At 29.9% G+C, this 24,828-nt stretch overlaps 1 protein-coding gene and 1 long non-coding RNA gene across 10 annotated transcripts in view; one reads left to right on the top strand and one right to left on the bottom strand.

Annotated features, from left to right (window-relative positions):
• LOC118065692 (uncharacterized) overlaps positions 1-24,828 on the bottom strand; it is a 113,361-nt gene that overhangs the window by 9,178 nt on the left and 79,355 nt on the right. The gene's annotated exons all lie outside the window — the stretch shown is intronic.
• The window catches only part of LOC118065690 (nucleolysin TIAR), a 105,953-nt gene continuing 88,791 nt past the window's right edge, over positions 7,667-24,828 (top strand). For 4 of the 9 annotated variants that reach the window (XM_035081133.1, XM_035081136.1, XM_035081127.1 and 1 more), the window contains exons 1-2: positions 7,667-9,130; positions 9,881-10,301. In XM_035081133.1, the coding sequence (XP_034937024.1) occupies positions 9,939-10,301 (363 nt within the window). In that variant the 5' untranslated portion in view covers positions 7,667-9,130; positions 9,881-9,938. The remainder of the gene's footprint in view (positions 9,131-9,880; positions 10,302-24,828) is intronic. The other 5 variants (XM_035081130.1, XM_035081132.1, XM_035081129.1 and 2 more) reach the window with 5 other exon arrangements.

Raw genomic sequence — 24,828 nt, 5'->3', positions numbered from 1 at the left:
GAATTAATTTATGAGGATATATGAACATAGCATCAACTTATTCGACAAAATCATCATAAAATTATTATGAGTATGCATAATTTCAGACAAATCTCAAATATCTTATTTTTTTATTCCTAGAGAAAGTGACTTTGATTAATGAGTCTGATTTGAATTAGAGATAAAAAATATTTTCATGTGAAATATTTTTTTTCTCTCGGTGAAATACTTTTATGATACTCTTTGGAAATTCATACGTATATATTTACTTTATTTTATGTCTGGGACACATCAGGGTATTGTAAGCGGTAGGATACGGTTTAAAATATACAAGAGAAATGTGAAGCCAAGAGGAAAAAGGAAGAAAGTCAAATAAGCTCGACAATATAAAAAGCCCGAAGCCTTCTTTCTATTGTAATAAGTAAAAGAGTGACAGCTGCTTAAGAAGAATAAATGAGGAGAGGAACATGATCCATTAATAAGGCGTCAAGCGTTCTTATTAATTTTTCTAGGAAACAATTAGTTAGTTAATTTGTCACAGGTGTGTTCCATTAAGGTTTTCTACTTTGCTCAGTGATAAAGCGATATACGTATATATAATACATACGAACAAGACGAGAGTAAGATGAGGTACTGCTGTAAGATGAGACGCATCTTTAAAACATTATTTCGTATTTTTTGAGGTACTTTATCTTACTCCACTTACACCAAAACGAATTTTCCGTACACAACTATCCCTATTTGTCTATATGATTTTTTTATTTTCACACCACCAGTGAAAAGGCTCTATGGTGGTTTATCAGACACCAGCTTTTTACATTCAACAAGATTAGTTGAAAGAAACATTTTTCTTAGATATATTGCTGATAAAAGTTTACTATAACATGCTGCTCTCTTGCATTATCTGATTAGCTGTAAACCTGGCATGCTTTATTAAAAATTTCATTTTAAAATTGAGCTTTTTGGGAAAATTTTGTTTTCATTAATCATATTGGGAAAATTCAGGTCAAAAATGAAATCATTTTTGGAAAATTTTAGTTTGAAGAATAAGGAAATGAAAAAAGGAAAAAATAGTTTTAAGGATTTATTTTTTGAAACAATGTAAATGTTTATCTAAAATAAAAGATATATCATTTTAGAAAGAAAATGTTTTATTTAATACTTAAATAAAAAATTATTTTGAAATAAGTTGATTTAAAATGCAGAACAGTTTTTTTGTTTGTCATCTATTTTTCAGTCTTAACTGTCCATCCATTGGTTTGTTTACCCTACAAGCGACTCCAACTTTCATGTCAGCTCGCATAGAGTTTGTTTTTATCAGGTTTCACTAAGAGACAAATACGAGTATGACAATAGAATGTCAATGTATTTTCAAAGAGGAGAAATTCAATTAAAAATTTATTAATTTAATAAATATATATATTATTAAAATATCTGTTCTACTGAAAATCTATTTAGATATTGTTATAAATAATTAAAAAATAAAATCAAAGCTAAATAATAAAAATGAAGTTGACATAATATTAAATATAAAATAATGATTTTCTTTTATATCAGAATAATTATTTTTCTTTTAATAATGTGGAATATTGTCATTTAAATTATTATTACTACATACTTTACAGACATTTTTCCATCGTCTAACTCAACCCTGATTCATTCATCAAACAAATTAGCCCAGCGGCGTACCTTTGTAGTTTTGTGAATCAAAGCATGTCATTTTTCCACTCAAATCCATGCTGGCAGTAGTCTTTTCATGATTTAAATTGCATAATTACACCGTCGACATGATTTCACAGTTGTTGTGAATGTACTAGGTATTCTTCAGTAATTTAGTGGTGTTGATTACGTATGCTCTATTATTTTTCATTCCATGTAACTTCACGTTCGAAAACAATCGCTAATATTTCATCATTTCTTATTTGTAAAATAGCACGTTCGTTCAACTTGATGTAATTGAGTTAATTAATTCTTGTTAAAGAAGAAAGTCATAAACATAAAACTTGGTAATGGCAATAAAAAAAATTTTCCAAGTAATTTACCAATTGCAAAAAAATATAAGGATTTTCACAATAGTTATATTATGCTGAATCGATTTGAATTCAAGACTAATCCGTAGTAAACGTGAATTTATTCGTGGAGATGTGATGAACTATTCTTTTAACGAATTGATTGAAGTATCAAAGGAAGGAATTAATTGAAAGAAGTGCAAAAGGTATTTTATAAAAAACAGCTTATAATTTTTATTCGATTGAAATGTATTTAATGAAAATTATAAGCGCAGTATTTTTTTTTATCCACAAAAATATAGTAAGTAATATCAAAACTTTTTAAACCAATGTTTTAATTTTTGTTTAAATAATTTTTTAATCATCAATAGTTCTTGATTAATAATAATACTAATTTTTGTTAACAATAATTAAGTACCAAAAACTTGAAATAATCTTATTAGTAAATTTTCCATACTTCGTTCAAAGTCCTAGAATATTCATCACATTCATGAGGCGTTTTATCATAATAATCATCGAAATCATGAAGGCAGTAGATTATCATTAGTTTAGTAGTCGAGAGTAAATTACTGAATCCATAATATCTAGTTCATGTTGGACCAGCTGTCAAATGAAGACATCATCATAATCTAAAGTTTCCATGTGTAGGTAGTTAGATTACTGGGAACTACATTTTTTCCATTCTCACATAACTTTACTATGTATAAGCATTTCACCTAAGCTAAGGCACGACAGCTCAGTGGTAAAATGCTTGCTTTTAACACCAGAGGCACCAGGTTCGAATCTTACTACCTACGCATTGGGCGGAGGTGTGTGTGTAAGTGATGATGAGAATTTCTATTTCACATCATGTGCATTTTTTCATGATTAAATTTTATTGCAACATGGTGCAGTATTCAGTAATGTGGTAAATATCCTTCTCCTCCTCCGTTTACACAATGACATTTCTGTTCTTTAGAAGAAATGTCGTTTCAACACGGAGGTAGAGTAAAGTTTGTTGTGCTCCACTTCGGATTGCGTTATCACAGCAATACCGAGACTAAGGCCTTCAAACATTTCTCGTAATGAAAAAAAAATTTTTTTGATAAAAGTTTATTTTATAAACTAGGATGAATAGGATGAGAGTGAGGTAGTTATGAGTTCATTTTATACGATTAGAGTTAAAAGTAATTTTACATGTGGTGTATATGAAGAGAAAATGAGAGCAAGAGTGCCTCCAGGGAGATAGTCTACCTCTAAAAAGTGTAAAAATAATTTTTAATGCTAGCTGTCATGACTTACATCTACCGAATTTCAGTATCAATCATGTGACCTATGATAAAAGCATTTTTAGATAGTTTACATTTTGAAAGAGGCCGATTGATTGCTCCGATTTCTCCTGATTTAAATTTTTTAACAATATTAATTCCAAGTTTATGGTCAAGCCATTTTAGATCGCTAAATAACATTGTTAAACTTTCTCTATCATTTTTCTTGGGATGTCTCGCCTACTATTTCAACTAAAAGGACTTATCGAATCATTAATATGATTTATGGCTTGATAATCTGGGTATTGATAGTGGAATGTTTCATCAGAATTGTGATTTATAAGTGAGCTGATGCGAAACAATTGTAGAAACATTTTTTGCAGGGGAAAAAAAAAGAATTATTCGTGTGTATATTTTGTTACTCAGTTTAAAATGTTTCTTCAACTGTAAAAGCCTATAATAATACTAAAAGCGAAAATTAGAAAGTGTTGATTCAAGATGATCTAGTTAATCGTTACTTGGCACGTTTAATAACTGTTTTTATCATCATTTTATAATTATTAATTTTCATTGGATAACAATCTTCAATGAATAATTTTGTGTTATTGATGTTATTTTGTGCATTCAAATTAGAGATTTTTCATGAATATTTTCTGTACAACATGAATAATTTAATTATAAATATTATCAATATTTTATTAAGAGTTTTATTTTCTATAATTTGTGATTGAGGACATCTCAATTTGGAGCAGATAAATTAAAATTAAAATTTTAACTGTTTATTATAAAAAGTCTTTAACACATAACTTGCAGACAAGTGATCTATTTTTATGACTGAAAACCCACATAGTAATGATTTTTTGTCTATGAATACCTTTAATAAAGTAAAGTTCGCTTTTTTTATCCAAACGAAACATTAACGTTTAGATTAAATGATTTCTTGATTTTTCAAAGCTTCGTTTTTATTGTCATTAATAAATTTTTTATTGAAAAATTATGTAGATGATGAAATTCATGAAATAGTGATATATTGGGGAAAAACTGAGAGATATAAAAATAAGCATAACTTCTATGCTAATAATGCTACAAGGGTGATTGAGGGCTCAAATGAAAGATCTTGACGAAAGGAAAAAGATCAACATAGTTGAAATCATAATTGTTGCGAAAATCATGCAAAAATTGAAGCAAGTTCCGGTTTTACCCCATTTTTGGAGTGAAAAAATTATTTTTCTGTATGTTTGACCCGATTCCGCATTTCTACGCATCAAGACGAAGAGAATGAGTGGTCAAACTTGAAAATCGGAGTACTTTTATTTTTTCGCCAAAAAAGATGGAAAGGGGTACCACTTGCCATTTTTTTGGGTCGAAAAATCAAAGTTGTCCGATTTTGATGATCGACCACTCATTCTCTTCGTCTTGATGCGTAGAAATGCGGAATCGGGTCAAACATACAGAAAAATAATTTTTTCACTCCAAAAATGGGGTAAAACCGGAACTTGCTTCAATTTTTGCATGATTTTCGCAACAATTATGATTTCAACTATGTTGATCTTTTTCCTTTCGTCAAGATCTTTCATTTGAGCCCTCAATCACCCTTGTAGCATTATTAGCATAGAAGTTATGCTTATTTTTATATCTCTCAGTTTTTCCCCAATATATCACTATTTCATGAATTTCATTATGTATATTGGTTTTTGCAATTAAAAAACGGTTAAAGTACGTTTAGACTAGAGAGAAAAAATTGAATTTTGCTCCCCAAACGTTCCCCATAGTCCTACGAGGGGAACGTCGGGGAACTTCCTCACTGGGAAACTTCCGGGGAACGAAATTCTTTTATACGAGGAGCTTAAAATTGTATTTAAATAACAATTTATTTTGCTATTAAAAAATAATTCAATCTGTTTAAAACATTTTACTTACAATTATCGTTCATTTATTGATTTATAACTCAAAGTTTTATTAAATATAACTCAATTTAAAGATTGTTTTAGAATTAAAATCATTTTTAGTTAATCGGCATAGGTTGTAGAACAAGATAAAACCTTTGAATAGATAACAATCACAAAAAATCCATATCTATTTGAAGCTATTTGCACGATTAATCGAAATATATGTATTATATTCTCGAATCTAATTGAAATAAATAATGAGACAATAATTCTTCACTTATGTGATTAATTATTAATATCAATGAATAGTAGACAAATGTGCAATTAATAAATTTGTGTAATTCGTCAATTGATTGGCAATCATTATTTATTGTGTACGCAATATCATTCATGCGTATTCTCATCATTTGAGCTTTCTGTCGTACGCACGTATAAATGGGATAGGTTTGTACGATATGCAACCATTTGCATACATATAGGGTCATTATAAATATACCAGTAGGAGGAGAGTTCCTACACCTCGTCGCTCCATCGTCCAGACTATCAGAAGCAGAGAATCGTATCACAGCACAAAACTATACGCGATATGGTTCCGTTTATCCTGTATTGTCGCAGTTTGCCATTTGACCTTTTTTTTCTTTCAACATAGAATCCTATTTTGGTTGAGACAATTCTCACGATAATTTTACGAGTTTTCGACAACATATGGAACATGCATTATATTATTCTTTTCAACCATTTTCATATTTTATTTTTATTTTCAAATTATCGGATTCCATTCGATTATTATATATATATACCAGCTTATAATACTTTCTCGATAAAAGACATTTTTTACACGACGACAACTATTTTCTTGTCAACTATTAAATGCTAATTTCGCGAATAATAGATAATTACTGACATTAAACTCATTTATTATTTAAGTGAGTGAAATAAATTTAGCATTGTTGCAATCTAACAACTGTATTATTTGATTTTCATCTGAAATATTTTATTTTCTTGAATAAAAATTAACAATTTTTTTTGAATTTAAATGGATGTGTATCGAAAAACTAAATATAAATAAAACACAATATAAATGTTTGAAGAATGACATTTTTAGAGCTTTTAAAATTTTTTGAAAAAGAAAAAAGTTTTACAAAATATTCAAATGAATTCATAATAATAATAATAATTTAAATCAGTGAAAAGAATTCGAATCGATTGAATGTAATACAAGAGTGTATGTTGGTTTTAATTAAAATGGTGATTCGAATAATTGCATTGGATCAAATGATATAAAAATGGCTACTTAGAGGGTTACAAAGGTCTTTTTTTATTCGGCAATATTTAGGTAGGAATTTCGGTTTTATGGATTTCACAAAAATATCTGGCATTCCGCCGGGAGTATGCTTTGTCGTCAGATCCGTCGGCTGTCGCTCTCTAGGGGTCTGTTATTTTATCTATACCTATATACTATATACATATACAGGATGCGCAAGCGCTAGAAAGTCTGATCATATAGTGCTGATACTACCACCACTAAAAGCTAAGTATAATATAGATAGACAGCACGAGACTTGTGTCATGTGAGTTCAGACGAAATTCCTTATGACTTTACCCCTCTAGGAATATCAAGTGAGGTCTGTCATAGTTGACGTAGCTGCTTTTTGCACGTACTTTGGAAACTTTAGAAATTTTCCTTGCTCTGCATCTGATAACATATAATGAAATACTTTTACAATAGTTGTGTCTATTTCTAACACCACTTTTATCTTTCTTCTGTCACTGTTTAATATATGTATAACTATAAAGTCTGGGTGAAAGAACGAACGAATCAACGAACGGAGGGCTCATCCCTACCATGTCCTACCCCTCACTTCGTTTCACGTTGTACCACCATCTTTACACTACCACTTGCAAACTTGGTCTCCGCGAAACACCGCGATACACACGAGCTTTCTCATCTTCACGTTCAACAGTCGACGTTGCACTACGGTCGGTTTCATAGATCGCTCTCTACTGATCTATATAGTGCTCAATCGCTGTTAATTTAAAGCGCCGATGAAAAATTAATCAACATTTATTGAGTGTTTTGACAAAATATTTCAGAAAGCTCGGATGCATTTAACGAGTTTCACTGATTGAATATTTTATTTCAAGAATGTAAATATTTTATGGGGGTGATTAGTTGGCATCAGTACGATATCGAGCTAGTGGAAAATACAGAACTAAAGAGTAATAAAGAGTAATAAATCATAGTAACAAATGGCAAGCTGTGTCTGACAATATCCATTATGAGAAATAATTGGATATATTCATATAATACGTCTAAACTCTGTTTTGAAATTTCTCAATTAGAGTTACAAGATTCTCGTGATGATTCTTGCATCCTTAAGTTTCCCGCGTGCAGCATGCTTAGTACAATACACCAACAAGCGGACCAATTGAGAGGATCTGAGTTGAATCGAGCTAACGTTGCTGCTGCTGCCGTCGCCGTCGTCGTCGTCGCCGCCGCCGCCGCACCAACCGCTCCTACACACAACAACTCAACGAGGTATCCCCCACCCTGAATTGTACAACAGCCAAAGCGGAAGTACTAGTCAGTCGGCGAGCGACCTTCCGACATCACGGGTTAGCTTCTTCTTCGGCCTTGTGTATTCTCCACACTGTTTAAAACACCACTGTCATACTGAGAATACCACGGGGCTTTTCTTACACTTTTTAACCATCATTATTATTTTTCAAACCAATTAATTAACTTGATCAATTCCTTCACTTTTACATCTGTATCAGTTTTATCCCATATTTTATTTTTTGTCTTATTCTCATTCGCAATATAAAGTGAAAACTTTTTAATTCGATACAAGTGTACTTCTATCGCATTATTTATTTGCAAAGAGGGAGGAAAAATAAATGCCTTAGTTTCAGAAAGAAAAAAGTATCTGAGAAAAAAGGGGGAAAAAGAAGGGAAGGAGGATTAGAATTATGGTCTGATTACAAAATAAGTAGCTACTACTAACACAAGTGGAACAACTGATGTTTGATCAGACTCATAGGCAAGTGCTTTTCACGTGTACTTGTTGAGTCTTGACTTAATGTTGTTTGCGACTTTGACATATTTTCTTGCTTCTCTCTTGTTTATTTATCTTTGCTAATTTATTTATTTTATATCCACTATTCCATTTACAACAAAATAATCCTTATCTTTTCAGCCACGTGGAATAAAAATTACAGTGGTTTGACGTATGGTTTAGCCGCATGTAAAACTTTGCGATAAAATTTCAATGGTGTGTGTAAGTGGTAATCTAAACGAACTATAAAAATAATCATCATTATAATAATAAAAACAATATAATAATAATAATAATAATAATGAGCTTTGCAGTTAATATAGTATTTCGTGTTGCAGCAATTAAAATAAATTAAACGTGTAATTAAAAATAATATTAATTAAAGTGGTTTCATGACAATCTATCTGTTTTATTAAATGCAAATAGGATTGAAATAGATAATAAACAAAGATAAAGCGAGGAAGCATCGAAATCGCGGCCGGCGGTAATCGAGTTCTCTCAAGAGATCAACAGAATCTCTCTCGTGATACGTCACTTTAATCGATTGGCCTTTGATAAATTATTTAAAATAATTACAAATATCGATCGAATTGGTGGTACTTCGAATTAACACACTAGTGTGGGGTGGCCTCGGCATCGAGCGCTTTGGCTCGAAGCGCATCGGGCCCCGGGGCTGCGGTGGTGGGTTGCCTCGTTGGGGTATACCCGTGCTCGTCCTCCACGGGACCCAGGGGCCCCAACTCACATCTATTGCCAAACGTCCCCAGTCAACATCACGGCTGTCGTACCTGCTGTTGCCAACACAACAATCAACCCGCAGATCCAGTTCATCTCCCCAATCAGCGGTCTGCTGGTTTATCGTTAAGGGTTGCGAGGGTGGCGTCTATCACCTCCGTCCGTGCGACCCCCTACGCCTATCCTCATCATCAAACGTTGGGACAAGAGTGCAGGTAACATTCCCCATACCATAATTACATTATTCGTATTTGTTTTTCACTTTTTGTTGATTGTTTGGCTGGTTTTTTTTTTCGAATAATGACTTTTAACATTTTTCATTATTTTCATTGACTGTTGTCAATTAGAAACATTTGTTGAAGCTGATTTTTCTTTTGTTTTTTGATTTAATTTATTAAAATTATTTAAATATCCTTCATTTTTATTGTAACTTGGTTCAAAAAATAATTACAATTTAAAGAAAAAAGTTCGATTGTTAAATGCATTGAATATCTCAGAGAATATAAGAGACATTGAATTAAAGTCAATTAGTCTTTACATAAATTATATCATGAATTGGTAAATGGAAAATTTAATTCATCATTTTTAATTAATTTTGTTTAGAAAGTTTTGAACTAATATTGTCAATATTTATTCAATAAATAAACTCAATGCTTAGAATAATCAATCTTTACTTTAAAATGAAATAATCAAAAACCAGCTAATAAAATCAAGTTAAAATATGTGAATACTTATATCTAATTATGACTGAAAGGAAGTCTTTAACTCAATCAATTTTTTTCTTCTCACAATTATTTCTTTCTTTACTTGAAAAGTTTCTCACGACTTTTTTTCACGTGTATGAATCAAATAAAAGTTTAAGTAATTAGCGGGAGATTATAAGTTTTCTCTTTCATTAATTTAATACAAAAAAAAGAGAACTAAATGTGAGGATCAAAACAGAAAAACAAAAAATACGTCAAAAGGTGTAGGGAGGAGACGGGCGCAGTGGCTGGAGGTGGTGCGCACATCCTTGGCAGCCCAATGCTATTCGTCCCGTTTACGGTGCCCACCTTTCCGGTGACGCTTCAAGCATCCCATTCAACCCATCAGACACACCATCAATCTTCGGACAGGACGTCTGTTTTAAACTCAGTTCAGCAGCAACTATCACACCTGAACACCCTGAGTCATCTTAATCATTTTGACCGAAATAGAAGCAACACAACCACAACGAACCAGCCAACCGCTGACAATATCAGCTGCTCACCACAACTAGTGGAACAACCAACGCCAAAGGAGCAACAAAAAGAACACCAACAAAAACAACCACAACAGCAGCAGCAACAACAGGGCCGTGAGCAAGAGCAATCACAACAGTTACTACAAGTCATAACTCCAAATAAGGTAATTTATTTTCCTCTTTTTCTAGATGTTTCTTGAAAAATAATTACGATGAAAGTATGGAATCGCGAGGTAATCCAATTACTGAGCACAAGAAGAAGAATAAATGTAGAAAATAGATACGTTAATAGAAAAAATATTAAAAAAAATGACAGAGAAAAGAAAATATTACGACCTAGTGAAAAAACCCATATGTAGCCAGACACTTCAGATATATACTGGAATTTTTTCAACCCCTGAAATTTCTGTATTGCTTCACATATGCTCTAGCGCCACAAAAAAAAAATTGATCTAAAATTTTATATCGAATATTTCATTGTATATTACATTGACGATGTAATAGTAGGAATTTCAAATCTGATAGAATTACGGAAATGAGTAATTCCCGGTGTTCAATCAATTAAAGATTGATTATGAATACCCTGCGTTATCATAGTGATAGTATATATCTTTATACATTATATTACACTTGGATTATAAGAAAACCATGTGTTACCAGACCAAAAAGACTCATACAAGAATTTTTTGTGTCTAGCTTCGGCGTTAATATTCGCCATTTTTTCAAGGGGTGATTAATTATACGTTGCTTTACTAAAAAATATTACCTTAACAGTGGAAAAAATTTTCCTCCTCCACCAACATCATTTATCATTGATATCTAGAATTTATTAATATTTTTAATCATTGAAATTTAATGATGGATCAACCTATTATTGACTCGCACTACTTAAAAGCATTGACGACTGATAATTGATTGATTTACTGCCAGTAGTTGAATTTTTGATGAACCACAAAAAAGATGTTGACAAAAAATGAGGTAAAAAAGGGGCGAGAAAAAGAGGACATTTTGGTGAAAGTGGAAAATGGCATATGTAGTCAGGTGGTTGAGATATATACACAACATTTTGTAAGTGTGTGTTGGTGTTGAATATTACTCAATTGTAAGTATTGGTATTAGCATTGAGGTCTCTCGCACATGTGTTGATGGGGTCTGTGTATTATTGAAGAACGTGATGTAGCGGATGTTCTTGGTAATTTCGCGATTTTCTGTGTGTCCATGAGTCGTTGAAAAAATGATGCAGAGGGAGAACACGCAGTAACGGAATTAAAAAAAGAAAAAAACATGGGATCGTTTATGACGAGCGCTTGGAGCGAATTTTTATAGCGAATATGGGCGAAGTGAACTGGCTCGTTATGTTCGAAATGCACTACTTTTATTTGAGATTCGTAGGGAGAATAGAGTTGAATTGCAATCAATTTTTTGTTGCACTTCATTCTGTTTCGTACTCTTTGAACGAAGATACGTTGATAGATATGTAATTTAGCCATATGTTGAACATTTTTATTTTGTTATTTGCTTTTAGAGTAATAATTTTTGAATTATTAAAAGCACATACACTTTATAGAGAAATCATACAGGGTTTCGTTACATCTTTGCTACTATGTATTTAGTTAACTTTATCTTTTTGTATCATTTGTTTTTTTTTTTTTTTACTCATCTCACTGCTCCTCTTTACTTACAGTTCGACTGAGCTAGCTGGCGTTAGTTCGTGCAATGAGATTTGCATCTTGAATCCACGATTTGCATTTCAATTTCGCAAGACTTGGCTACTGCCAAACGGCGCAAGATACGAACATAAATATCATTTTAAGATTTTCTTTTTCTAGTAAGACATTCACGACAACTATTACCACGAAGCATTACAACTACGCAATTGAGCTCTAAAGCCAGGTTTGAAGAAATTTATATTAATAAATAAATACATCAACAGCCAAATAATGGTTCAATTTATATTTCTGATTAGAGAAACGTAATTAGTGTTTTGTTTGTTTTTTCTTTTTTTGTTGCTTTTTATTGGTGTTTTAGCTGTTTTAATTTATTCTGATCATACAATTATTCTGGTTAACTATTTACTTTCATGAGTCATTTAAGAATAAAATTATTTTATATTCTAATTGGAACAAGACTTTGAACATAAACGTGAAACAAATATGGAGTAGATTAATTAATTAGGATGTAAGATGTTTAACATACTGTAAATATTTCAAGAGAAGGATTGAAATACATTCCTTTCTGTATCACAAATTTCAAGTACCCATAGTTTTTATATTAATATTAATATTTTATATTATTTAATAAATAAAAAAATTCATTTCAATTTTAACGATAAATATTCTGTTTCTATATTTTCATTATTAAATATATTTTCTACTCAAATAGTTGAGTTGTAATTTTTATTATCTATCCATTCAAAGTATTTAATTATTGAATATTTAAATAAAACGAAAAAAATTGAATGTAAAAATATTAAAATAGTTACCTCAAAGATTTACTTTTTATTGAATTAAATTCTCTGTTGATTTTCATAAAACATTCTATGACTCATATTAATATAAATAAAATGAAATTATTCTGTTAAACAAAATTTTAGTATCAACTTACAATGTCTAACATTCAACATCACAAGTTACTACAAATAAAAAACTTTATATTTTTAACTTAAATCTGTAGGTACATTTTTTTCGAAACTTAAATCCTTTTAACACTGAAAAAAACTCTGTATCGTTTTTGAAAATCAGTTGAGTTTTAAAGTTTTCGTATCCAGTTGAAAAATAGATAGATTCTTTTTATTCTGCTCTTCATTTTCTACTGCTTTTTTTTTTAAACAGAAAAAAATCCTGAAAATATACTATTTTTTATCCTCTAAATACAATCATGTTTAGTTTTTAGTCCTTTTGGTGATTCAGCCATCAGTAAAATAGTGATGTTTCTTTTTCATTACAAGTGAATAAGAAAATTACTGTTCTTTTTCTTCAATTAAATTAATAATAAATTAAAACATTGCAAATGTTTTATTAAGGGTTGATAAACATAACTAGAGGGTTTTTGATAGAAATAATTAGTTGTAATTTCAATTAACGACACGATTGGGGAACAACAATACTCTGAGAAATAAGATGAAGAAAGATGAAAAAAAAGTAAATATAAGTAAAAATAAATAAAAATAAAGCTTGAATAAAAATATACATTTCAAATAAAAAAATGTAATTACAACTTTTTAGTTTTTACTTTGCCTTGCATTTAAAATTTTCCTCTTTATTTTACATTCATTCTCCAGTTTCTATAGTTAACTACGCGTTCATACTGAGGAAGACCTCGCAAAATCAGAGGGTGGAAGTTTTTAAACAGCATGCTTCTTTTCCTCTATTTTTTTTCTATTTCTTGTACTCTCTTTCTCTGTCAGAGTACAGTACTGTGGCTGTACGAGGCATCTAATAAATATTAACGAGAAGCACAGTGAGATGGTAATCCGCGCAAGTTCTTATCCGTTACGAGAGTTAAAAAAAGCTTAAAGAATTCTTTAGATAGAGTTACAAAGACAAAGTTATAGAAGACAATGTAAGGTATGTATGAGTCTATACATTTTTTTGTTAAACTTGGTGTAATATTGATATCTGGGTATAGAAATGCAGACAAAGTAGCAGAGAGTATGCTTTTGGGAGAAAAAAAAACGTACTGAATAAATAATGGGCACACTATTAGCATAAATTTATAGAAAATTCATAAAGAGAAACATAAATGAGGCTTGGTGGAGAGAAAGGAATACACGATTGTAGACACTCGCAATTCGTAGGCCATGCCCGAGTGTCTCTCAACCTGGTATGGCTTGGAGCTACAGGCTATTCCACGCAGGACAGGGCTATTTCAAGGACCTGAGATTACATACCATTGTTCTCGTAGTACCCTTTGTCTCAATTCTACCCTTTCTCGCCTCAGGGGCCGGTCCGTACCATCTCACCCTTCTTCTCTCTTTGCTCTTGTACTCTTCATCCTTCTCGCTTCTCTCTACACTATACCCGGCATGTTCCCTTTGAGACTGAAGAATTTGCTTGTCATGTCCGGTGAAGCAGGTGCAATGCTTTTCAGCGTTTATTCAATCAGATTACTCTCTTTTACCATGAAAGTTTTATCGATAATCGTTATCCTTTTGTAGAATGTACAAGGCGTTAGTCTAGAAATCGTATCAATATATTTTACTTTGCTTTATTTCTCTACTATTTTTTCTTAGACTGATGCTCCTGCTACTAGTCGTTCTGTTGAAAATTAGTAATTGTTGAATAACCAATTTGGGAAGCTGAGAAAATTTCACCAGACTATAATTTGATCTTCAGCTAGATTAAACTCAATGTTGCTACTATCTAAGTCTCATCGACCAAATCGCTATAAAAATAAAGTCTTCCGACGCTACAGTTTATTTTATCTATTTTTTTAGGTTTAGGATCCAACTATTTCTTCTCTCACACCTAACTCTTATCACTACGTGACCCTTACTTTAAGGAAAACTTTTCTTTATTAAAATACTGTTTTTTAACCCTTAATTGAATTTCATATAATACTATTTGGAGTCGGTTTAATGATATTATTTAAAAACTTGTTAAAAATAATATTTAATTTAGAGTTTGCTATGTTTCAAAGTTTTCACTGTTGGAAATTTAAAAAAAAAAAACTAGTGAAACATGCGAAAGAATTGATAATTGAACTTTCAGTATTACCTCCAGGTATATTCTGTTCACATAAAAATGATTGGATTAAAAAGGGAATGAATTTATCTCGACTGTCTACCAAACTAAATGTTAATTATTAGATTAAATTGCAATTTTACTAATCAAAATAACATTCCTTTTTTTTTTACAAATATCAGCACAAATATTACCTGAATTTAAATAATTTAAAGCTTTTTAAAATTGTTTTTAACACAATTGTTGATGAAAGCTTTTTTATTTTTATAATTTTCAATATAACTGTTGATGATGAAAAACGATCGTCAACAAAATAGAAATGAAAAAGGAAAAAATTGCAGTGATTGAATAATTAAACTCCAGTTAAGGTATTTACAACAACTCTTGAAACTTGATCAGCTTCATTTAGGTAAAATGCAGTTTGATGATTGATTGTAATTATTGAGAGAGAAAAAAAGTAATTCCGCGTACTTTATGGTTATAAGTATGTGGAAGTGATTGAAGAGAAAGGTATAAAAAATGTAGAGAGGGAGTAGAATGAAAGCTATAGCCGAAGGATGGAAGTAAATTCAACGGCGCGTGGAAGGGCATCAGACTTGTTGGGAGTCACATGGTCCGTAGAAGTCAACGTACCATAACATTACATCCATCTCCAAATGTATATGGTGCGGTCACTATTCTTTTAGGCACGCGATTACGCTCGAATAAACAACTATCTCCGAATTACCACTCACCAAGTGGTTCCTGAATTATTTAAAAAAAAAAGGTCCAAAATACGAGATCACAAGTTTCTCTGTTTTGTTTTTTCGCTAGTATTTGCTCAGATCGAGGTACTGAGTTTGTCCCTCAGGGATAATTTGAAATGTGAAACAAAAACTAACACTTTTTCTACAGTTCTTTTTTTCCCCTCGCTGCTTCCTTTCTTTTCTCTGTGAAGTAGCAGCAGTGAAATTCAACCGAGCCACTACAGAAAAACCGCGCAGCATCTTCTGCATTTGATCTTGCTATTGTTTTTCTCTCTGTTTTTTATTTTTTCTTATTACTCTTCTTATCATTTTTTATTTTCTTCTGCTTTCAATTCATTCTCTGTTGTTTCTGTGAATAAAATGAACTGTCGTGTACAGCCTTTATTTATTTATAACTTTAATATTTGTCCTTACATAAGCTTAGTATAACTCTTTATTATTTCAGTCAGTAATTCTATTATTCTGATGTTGACTTGAAAATGTATAACTTTTCAACTATGCTACGAGAAAAATATATTGGAATTTTTTTTAATTGTGTTTAAATATTTACACGTTTGTGCTAATAGAGATTATCAGTAAATCTATTATTTATGCATAGAGAAAAGTTCACGTGAAAGATTATTGTGAAAATTTAATCCATGTCATGATTTTCTAGAATATTGTAATCAACTTGTGCTATGGTGATTGACTTAGGACAGATTTTATAAACATTATTTTAATTAATTCAACATTTTTATGCTAATTTATTTTATAAACATAAATACACTAAATTATAACATAAATTGTATAATGATATCATTTCTCTTTTGAATATTAACAGTAAATGACAAACATTGGAAACTAACTTATTCAATGAAATACAATATTCATAGTTTTTTTTCCAAAAACAAGAACAATATTTCTACTCAATTATTGTCAATGAATGTCGACACTGAATTAAATAACAAACAATTGTTTCAATTTTAATGAAATAAAAAATACATGAATATATCCTTCACAAGTGAATAAGTAAAAATTACAGGAGCTGTTATAGCAGCTCATAAATCAATTAGGCAATCAGTGAATTGTCTTATAGTCAGTACTCCAATAATTGGATTAACTATTCTACTAATACATCACCAAGTTGTTTACACTTTGTAGGAAAAAATTGTTATTGAATTATAATTATTCCCCTGAATTAAACTTTCATTAATTAGACTTTTCTAAAAGTTTCAATATAATTGTTAGAGATACTGATCTTATTGCTATGAATATAATAAATCTAGATGAGATGAGATCAATAATTTTATTTATATCTATTTAGGATGGACATTTTATTGTGAAACACAGCTCATACATAAAGAAGAAAAGGTAGTTGTTACACATATCAGGTTGATTGCTACAATGATTACAGTTTTTTGTGATAAAAATAGAAAGAATTATGTCGAGAGCATTCAGGTTGCTGACTAGTAATCAACAGTATAAGAAATTCTGCAGTATTTTATTATATTTCATCAACTTTTTCCCGAAATTACGAACTTGGTAGCAACCAACTCATATAAGTATATGAGCTTTTTCCAGCCTCTTGTATTTTTATTTCAAAGCAGGAAGATTTTATTAAACTTTTTATACACTCTGGACAATAAATTACTAGACTTATTAAAAGTCGTTGTTTATATTCTTGACACAGATATGGTTTTTATTCTCACATAACAAAGATTGTTCTTCAATTCAATATTTCGTTTATTTTTAATATGTTAATTTTATTGATGCTTCTAAGAGACTAACTAAATAAGACGAAATTATAAAAGTAGTATCTCTTGAGGATATTATTGCACTCATGAGAAATCTTGAAGGAGAAGTAGAGCTTGGTTTTATACTGATAGGGTAAGAACATAGAAGCCAAATAATTCTGATATGCTACAGAAATAAAAGAGCAGAGATCCAACAAGATACTACTCACAACAATACAACAAGAAATATCATTTGTCTTTATTAGTATTCCACATTATTAAAAACAGTTATATAATTTTTTACATAAATTATTCATTAATAAATATTTAAATGTATTTCCATTTAATTTTAGTCATAAATTTTATAAATTCAATTCATTAACATATTTATGATTATTCATTTAAGATTTATTCTAATTATGGCATTTACAAATAAATTAAATTTATTTCCTTTGATATTTCTTTTTGCATTACAAGAAATAATTTTACATCACTTGTAATTGTGACAAATAATTTTAAAGATATAATTTTATTTATTTTATTTACATTTTAAACTGATATTGAATGTGATCATTGAATATTTAATGAATTTTTGTATTCTATAAGAGAATCTAATAAATAATTTATATTTATAAACAAAAAAAAAATAATATACTTATTATGATTGAAATTATTTTCATACTAAATCACTCATTCTAACATGAAATTTGTTTTGTGTAGAAAAATTTAAACAAACATAAACAATAAAAATAAAATCCCGAAGTTAAATATGTCCCCATTTATTCGGGAATATTGTTTACTATCAAGAGTAAAAGTTATTTCAGTGAATACAAACGAAATACATGTGAATAATCTTTATTTATTTATCTTTGATAGTCATCCCTAGTCAGATGTCAGACATGTTTTTAAGGTTCCTAAATCCTCGAAGATTTATAGCGTAGCTTTACTTAAGACATATTATTTGTTTTTCATTAAACAATTAATTGCTATATGCAAGCTGTTAAATTATGTAGTTGAACTTTGTTATGGGAGGAATATAAAGATGTACACCCGCAATCGCGGCGTTCGTTCATTCATTCATTCATTTTTTTTTATGTCTCACTTTTATCCTCTCGCTTTTGTCCTCTTGTATGAAACTACATCCACCCTCTTACACCCTTCGCGCCTGCTGTGCTGCACCCCACTATATTCGAGCGCTATGGCGAATTATTTGCTCCGGCGGAGCATGAATTCCAACCGTAATTACATTTCGCTTGATATTCAATTAGAATTATCGGTCCGCCTCGCTTCGTTCAGACAAGATAAAAATTTGTAGTTTCAAAGGGGATGATCATTGAGGACATTTCCAGGTGAAGAAGTATCAAAGTAGAAGTATAAACGAGTATGAGATTCTTCTAGTGCGCAAAAAGAGCATAATAATTGCTAACGTAGAAATGAAAAACATTTTTTAATCTAATTTTTTCGTACCTAGGCTTGGTATGTTGGCATGATAAATAGTTGTTGCAATGCTTTGACAAAAAAAAACCTCACGTGGAATAGTCAGAATCTATCGAGGACCGATGGAATTTTTTCTAGTACGGTTAGAGAATGTCATAGCTCAAGTGACAAGGTGCCAGTACCAGAAATATTGAATGATGTTACGAATTAGGAAGTACAAACATAAAAACAAAATTTGTTTGAATATTTAACTTACTGATTGCAGATCAAAATATCATATTAAAGAAAATTAAAATGATTACAAAAATTATATTTCCACATTTTAATTTCACAGAAATTTTTTCAATGAATTTGGAAGAGTACGAATGGATGATAGTGGTGTTAAAATAGAGCTTGATAGGGATAAATAGTTTAATAATGGATGGATTGAAAAAATTGAAGGTTGACTATTTTTAGATACTGATGAGAGTTCAATTAAGTATACTCGAGTTTAAATTATTAGATCGCCCTTTGATAAACGACATTGAAAAGAAAAAAACTGGGCTGAATTTTAAAAGTAGAAAGCAAAGTAAACAGAAAAAAAATTAGAGATATTTTTTTTCTCACGCTTTCTTTTTTCTTTGCAACTTTGTAGGGCACTTATGTAACTGAAAAAAAAAATGAAGAAGCTTTTTCACATGGAAATTTCAAGCTTTAAAATACTTCTTAAATGAAGATACAACCATTGCCCATTTTTTATGTGAGCAGTTCCGAAGCTTTCCTAATTTATAACGAGATAAGAAATCTTCAAAATTCAAACAAGGAATTTTTATATTAAGACTAAAATTGAGATTAAAATAGACAGAATCCAACAATATGGTAAGTGAAACAACAAATATTTGAAGTAAAAAAAATTATTAATATGAAAGTCATTTTTTTAAGTACATTTTTATTTTAAAAATTTATAAAAGTTTTAGAAATGTTGATGAAAAAAAGACCTCAACGTATTTCCAAAAATTCTCATGCATATTCTAAAAACCCCATTTCAAGAAGAAGCATCAACTCCATTGGATTCATTTCAACCAAAAACATTTCTAAAATTTTTTGGAACCATCTTCCTCTATATGTTATGTCTTTAATAAAATATGCATGGTTATCCTTTATTCTATGAATGCACATATAAAAAACGTTTTTTTTTTTAACTCACATGAGCTTTATTCATAGTCATTCTAAAATTCATTTCATCACCTTTTATTTGCTTCCACTATTTTGGATTACATTTCACTAAGGCCTGAAACATAATTACCAAGATGTACCAAATTAAATTTTACTAAAATACTGTAACAAAACATTTACTTCATTTAAAAATATTCATTTTCAAGAATGCAAACAATATTTTTTTTTCAAATGTTAATCAATCAATAATAAAATGTCTACTCTCTCAATTTCTTTAATTTAAATAATAAAAAAAATATTCAGATAATTTAAGAAACCATTGAATAGACCTTGATTCCGTAGTTTGCCAAAAAAAACTTCTTTACTTTAAATCTACTTAATCTCTGCAATAAAAAAAATCTTTTGACTTCAAGTAAATTGTCTTGAATCCTAAAATACGATACCCAAAGAGAAAAAAAATTGTTTCGAACGAGATCTGACCGCGATATCCTAATTTTTGTAATTTTATACATTCTGAGCAGTCTGCAGGATCAATTAGAGCTCGTATATCCAAAGAAAAAAATTTCCTGAAGTAGATCTGCAAGTTCTGAAACGTTTCATAGAATATACATGAAAGTTAGGAATTCAAATTGAATAAGTGAGTGATTTAGTCACAAGATTTTAATTTTCTTTGATTTTATAGCTCCTAAACAGTCTACGGAAGTAATTAGAATCAATTACCAAGGCTAGAAAAAAAAGTCTGGCTAATCTCTTTTATAGATAGGTTTATTAATCGTTATTTTGATGTATTTAATATCGATGGAAAATTCCCTTAAGTCTATTTAAGTATAATTGAAGCGTTAAAGCCACTTTTCTTCAATTACAAGTATCAAAGTTTATTCATCAAAGTACACAAAGCACTTTATTTCAATTAAACAATAAATTCTTTCAAAATATTAAAGTTGTATTTAAAAGTATTCTTAACAATTACTATTGAATTAAATGATATAATTATTTAAAGATGTCACAAGTAAACTCTTGGAGGGAAGAAAAATAATTATAACTTGAGAAATATTTAAAATAGCATTGAACGGTGTATAAGAGTGCTTTGATGTGAATATTATGTATGTATAAAAGTTACATCTGATGACAGTTATTCAGACCATGACTGAAGTACATATGAATCATCAAAAAAGAAGTAAGGAAGAAGAAAATATAAAAGAAATATAACTGGCAAAGGATTCAGGGTGACGGGCGACGTTCATATGTATATATATATATATGTATATGCATGTAGAGAGAGAGAGGGTAGGTATATGATGCTTGAAACTTTTAAAGGAAGTCTTGTTCGTAAACTGGCTACTACTCTACTATCGTACGAAGAGGGTTGTTATCTAATTTTACTCTCAGCGCTTTTTCGATTTATTCTCTAACTTTCTTACGCATTACAATATGCTAAAGAAGTGGTCTAAAATATGTTCTCATTGTACTTTTCTCACCTTCTACATCCTACTCAGCACTGTTATAATGCTTCTATTCCTCAATATTCATCGAATTCAAATTGGAATGGAAAGTTTGCACTTTAATAAGCAAATTTTGCGATTGTGGAGGAATGATGGCTTTATTGTGGAATAGGTGTTTAAAGTTCTTTCAGTGTTGGAACTTTTTCTTTTTTTTTTTTTTGAGACATTTATTTATGTTGATTAAAGAGAATGTTTTTAATACTTGTTATAATCATTTTTATAATATAAAATTAATTATATTAATAAAATATATTTTGTATTAGATGTAATAATTTTCTAAGAGGCTTTGAAGTATCAGGAGTTAATTAATTACTTTCTGATACTTCAAAGCATTAATTGCAACAAAAAGGAAATTGTTTCCTTTATTTCTCAAACAGGAAGCAGGACAGGCTCATTTATGGTTGAACAGGAATGGGTCTGTTGTGCCATCCTGATAAGGTTGCTGCAGTTCAATTGATTCAATTAGAAAATTTATTGTCTATAAACAAAATCATTGTAAATTTGAAAATATTATTGATAAATATTTTTAAATACGTACTCTCTGACATATTGGAAAGTAAAAATTATTTATTTAAATATCATTTTAAATTAAAACAACATTTTTTGACATTATTTAAACAATTAATATTTCCAATAATCATTTTTTTAATCTATAATATAATAAAATTTTAAAAAATCAGTTAACTATAAAATGACATTCTAATGAGTAATTTTCACTTCTTTGTACTAGAGAGCGTGAATATAATTAACATGAAAATCCATCCAAAGGTTCTTAAAATATTGACAAATTTTAACACAACTGAATTTTTGAATACTATTTTTGAAGGAAAATATTATGATAGAATTTTTCAATTTTCTTCTTTCTGGAGTAAGAAGAGTTCTATCACAGTTCTAGGATGGTTTCATTCTTGCCATACGAAAGTCTAGTTCTTATTACAGGACATTCTTGTCACTGCAAAAGGACTTGTTTTGTAATAATAGAACAGTATCTTGTGCCTGCAGAAGAACAGTCACGTTACAACCACAAGATAGTCCTGTAGCAACCACTGGACACTGTTTTGTCATGTCAACATGATTCCGTTCTGTTGCAAGCATAATTAAATATCTTTTTTTATGTTTATTACAATTTTTTCAATTGAGTTGTCATATTTATCCTTTAAAGAAAATAGACTTTGAAAAACAGTTTATTCAATCAAAACCATCCGGTTACTTGACAATTCATTTATCTATCATCAAAAAAATTTTTAAACAAAATTATCTTTCATGATTTTATTTCAATGAATTACATGTCCTTTATAAGCTCCAATCTAATTAATATTTGAATTATTTTTTACACAATTACACCAACATCTATAAAAGTGAGCAAAAGGTCACGAATAATCATTTTTTAATGGATATGCAGATTAGAAAAACAGAAAGCATATTTTTTTTTGCCATTACTGTTCTTTTTGGTACATTCATTGAAGAAGTAAAAAGCACAGCTTTCGTGCATTAGTTGCAAGAATCATGATGATCAGTATATAAAAGTGTTTTTACTTGTGTATTTTCTGCAAACTACACCTCTATGATAAAAAATTATAGCAATAGTAATAATAATAATTATTATTATGGTGTCGATGTTATTTAACAATATATCAAAAGTCATGTATTCGGTCAGACTTCAATAAAAGAGTAAATAGAGTTGTTGTGAAATCATTCTGAAAGTGATTATGGAAATGAATTGATTTATTTAATGTTTATTTTATTGACAGGTCGGAGTTCACGGAATTTGTTTCAAAACTAAAAAATTCGTTTATATTTCAAGTAATGATTATAATTCTGAGTAGCTGCAGGCAATGTAAAATAACAGAAACAGTAGTTGTAAACTTGCACGTGATTTCAATATTTCATATTCCAACAGAAGCCAAAAATGAAACATTGTAATATTAGAAAGGTAAACAATTTTTATTATTAAAATGCAATTCGTTGCAATAAATTTATAATTAACGTTATAAATTTCTATTTGTGTAGAAACTAAAAATTGTTTTGTACTTTCTGTTATTTTATTTTGAAATTTTTTTTATTGTGTATTAATATTACCTTAAAGTGTGATATTTTTTAAAAAACGCTTGTTATTCATTAAAAATAATAATTTAAAAAAATATGTATCATTAGCTTTATTGTCAGGAACATTAGTAACAATTTGAGAGTAAAAATATTAAATAAACGATTTAATGCAGTGTGTGGAATTTTTTTTTCTTACTCAGGCACCATATTTTCACATCAGAATCTAAACGTGTTATTTTTAAGTAACTTTTGAACATTTAGTCTTTGTTAATTTCGTTTCTCTTTCTCTTGTGCCGTATTCCAGTTCAAAAGGGTGCGGAGTGGACTGTAAAATATGACCCTAAAATTAACCAATCCCTTAATTACTCTCTTCGTGTTTCCTCTACTTTCCTCTTTTTCACCGTTACTTTCCCCTTCATCTTTCGTGAGCATTTGGTATCGTACGCAAATCGGTTTGGGAGCGAGGTGAGCCCTTTCTCATTTTGTAGCCGCCAAAGCCAATCTGCTCCTCGTTAACACCTACACGTTCGCTGCCTCTCATAATTAATTTGCCAAAAATTACCAGTTTGATATATTAATTGATTTGATTAATAAATATACGATTCTAAATGGATCTTTGAAAAGAAATTTAGATATTAAATTTGCCGTTTGTAAAATGAAAAATAAGATTAAATCATAAAGAAAGCAGAGAGGTCAACTATGAGATCGTCCAATGGGCCGGAAGAGAAAAAGAGAAGAAAATGAGAACTATTGCTTTTACGCGTCATACTTTTCCTCAAATGTTCTCTTTCTCTTCTTTGCTTCCACTTTTTCGTACTGTTTTTCTCTTTTTTGTATTCGCTCTTTCTCCCTCACTCATTTCAAGCCCATCCACTCGACCCTACTTATTTCAATAGCTTTCTTGCCTTGCCTCGTTTGAATAAACTACGTCTACTGCACTCCCCTTTTGCGCACAGACACCCCGCTTATTCGGCTCGTCGAGCCGCGAACTTGCTCTCTCTACGAATCTTGTCTGAATATATATTTTTTTTACTCTTACTTCAAGCTCCCCGTTTGTCACTGACCACTTTTAAGTATATTTTACTAATGAAAGCTGCTGAAAATTTTAATTTTAAATGCAAGTCCTTCAACTTCTGCTCATAAACTACGGAATTATTAAAAATTATAGTCGACTACTTCCTCTTTGTGTAGACTCTGGATTAACATTATTTCAAGGTATACATTTTTCTCTGATTATATTCTTCTTTCTCCGATTGTTTCTCATCAAGTTCATTCGGTTCCGTTACTTGTAGAGTAATTTACAGTTTTTTGTTATTAAAGCACTGCATTTGCCGTAATTAATTTAGAACTCTATTTTTATTGAATTATTTTTTAAATTCTGATAATTAAATTGTTTTGTAAATAAATATAA

The sequence above is a fragment of the Chelonus insularis genome, unplaced genomic scaffold (genome assembly GCF_013357705.1).
Source record: "Chelonus insularis isolate UGA/USDA-ARS -01 unplaced genomic scaffold, ASM1335770v1 contig_321_pilon, whole genome shotgun sequence".
NCBI lineage: Eukaryota > Metazoa > Arthropoda > Insecta > Hymenoptera > Braconidae > Chelonus > Chelonus insularis.
This window is presented reverse-complemented; position numbering and strand designations above follow the sequence as displayed.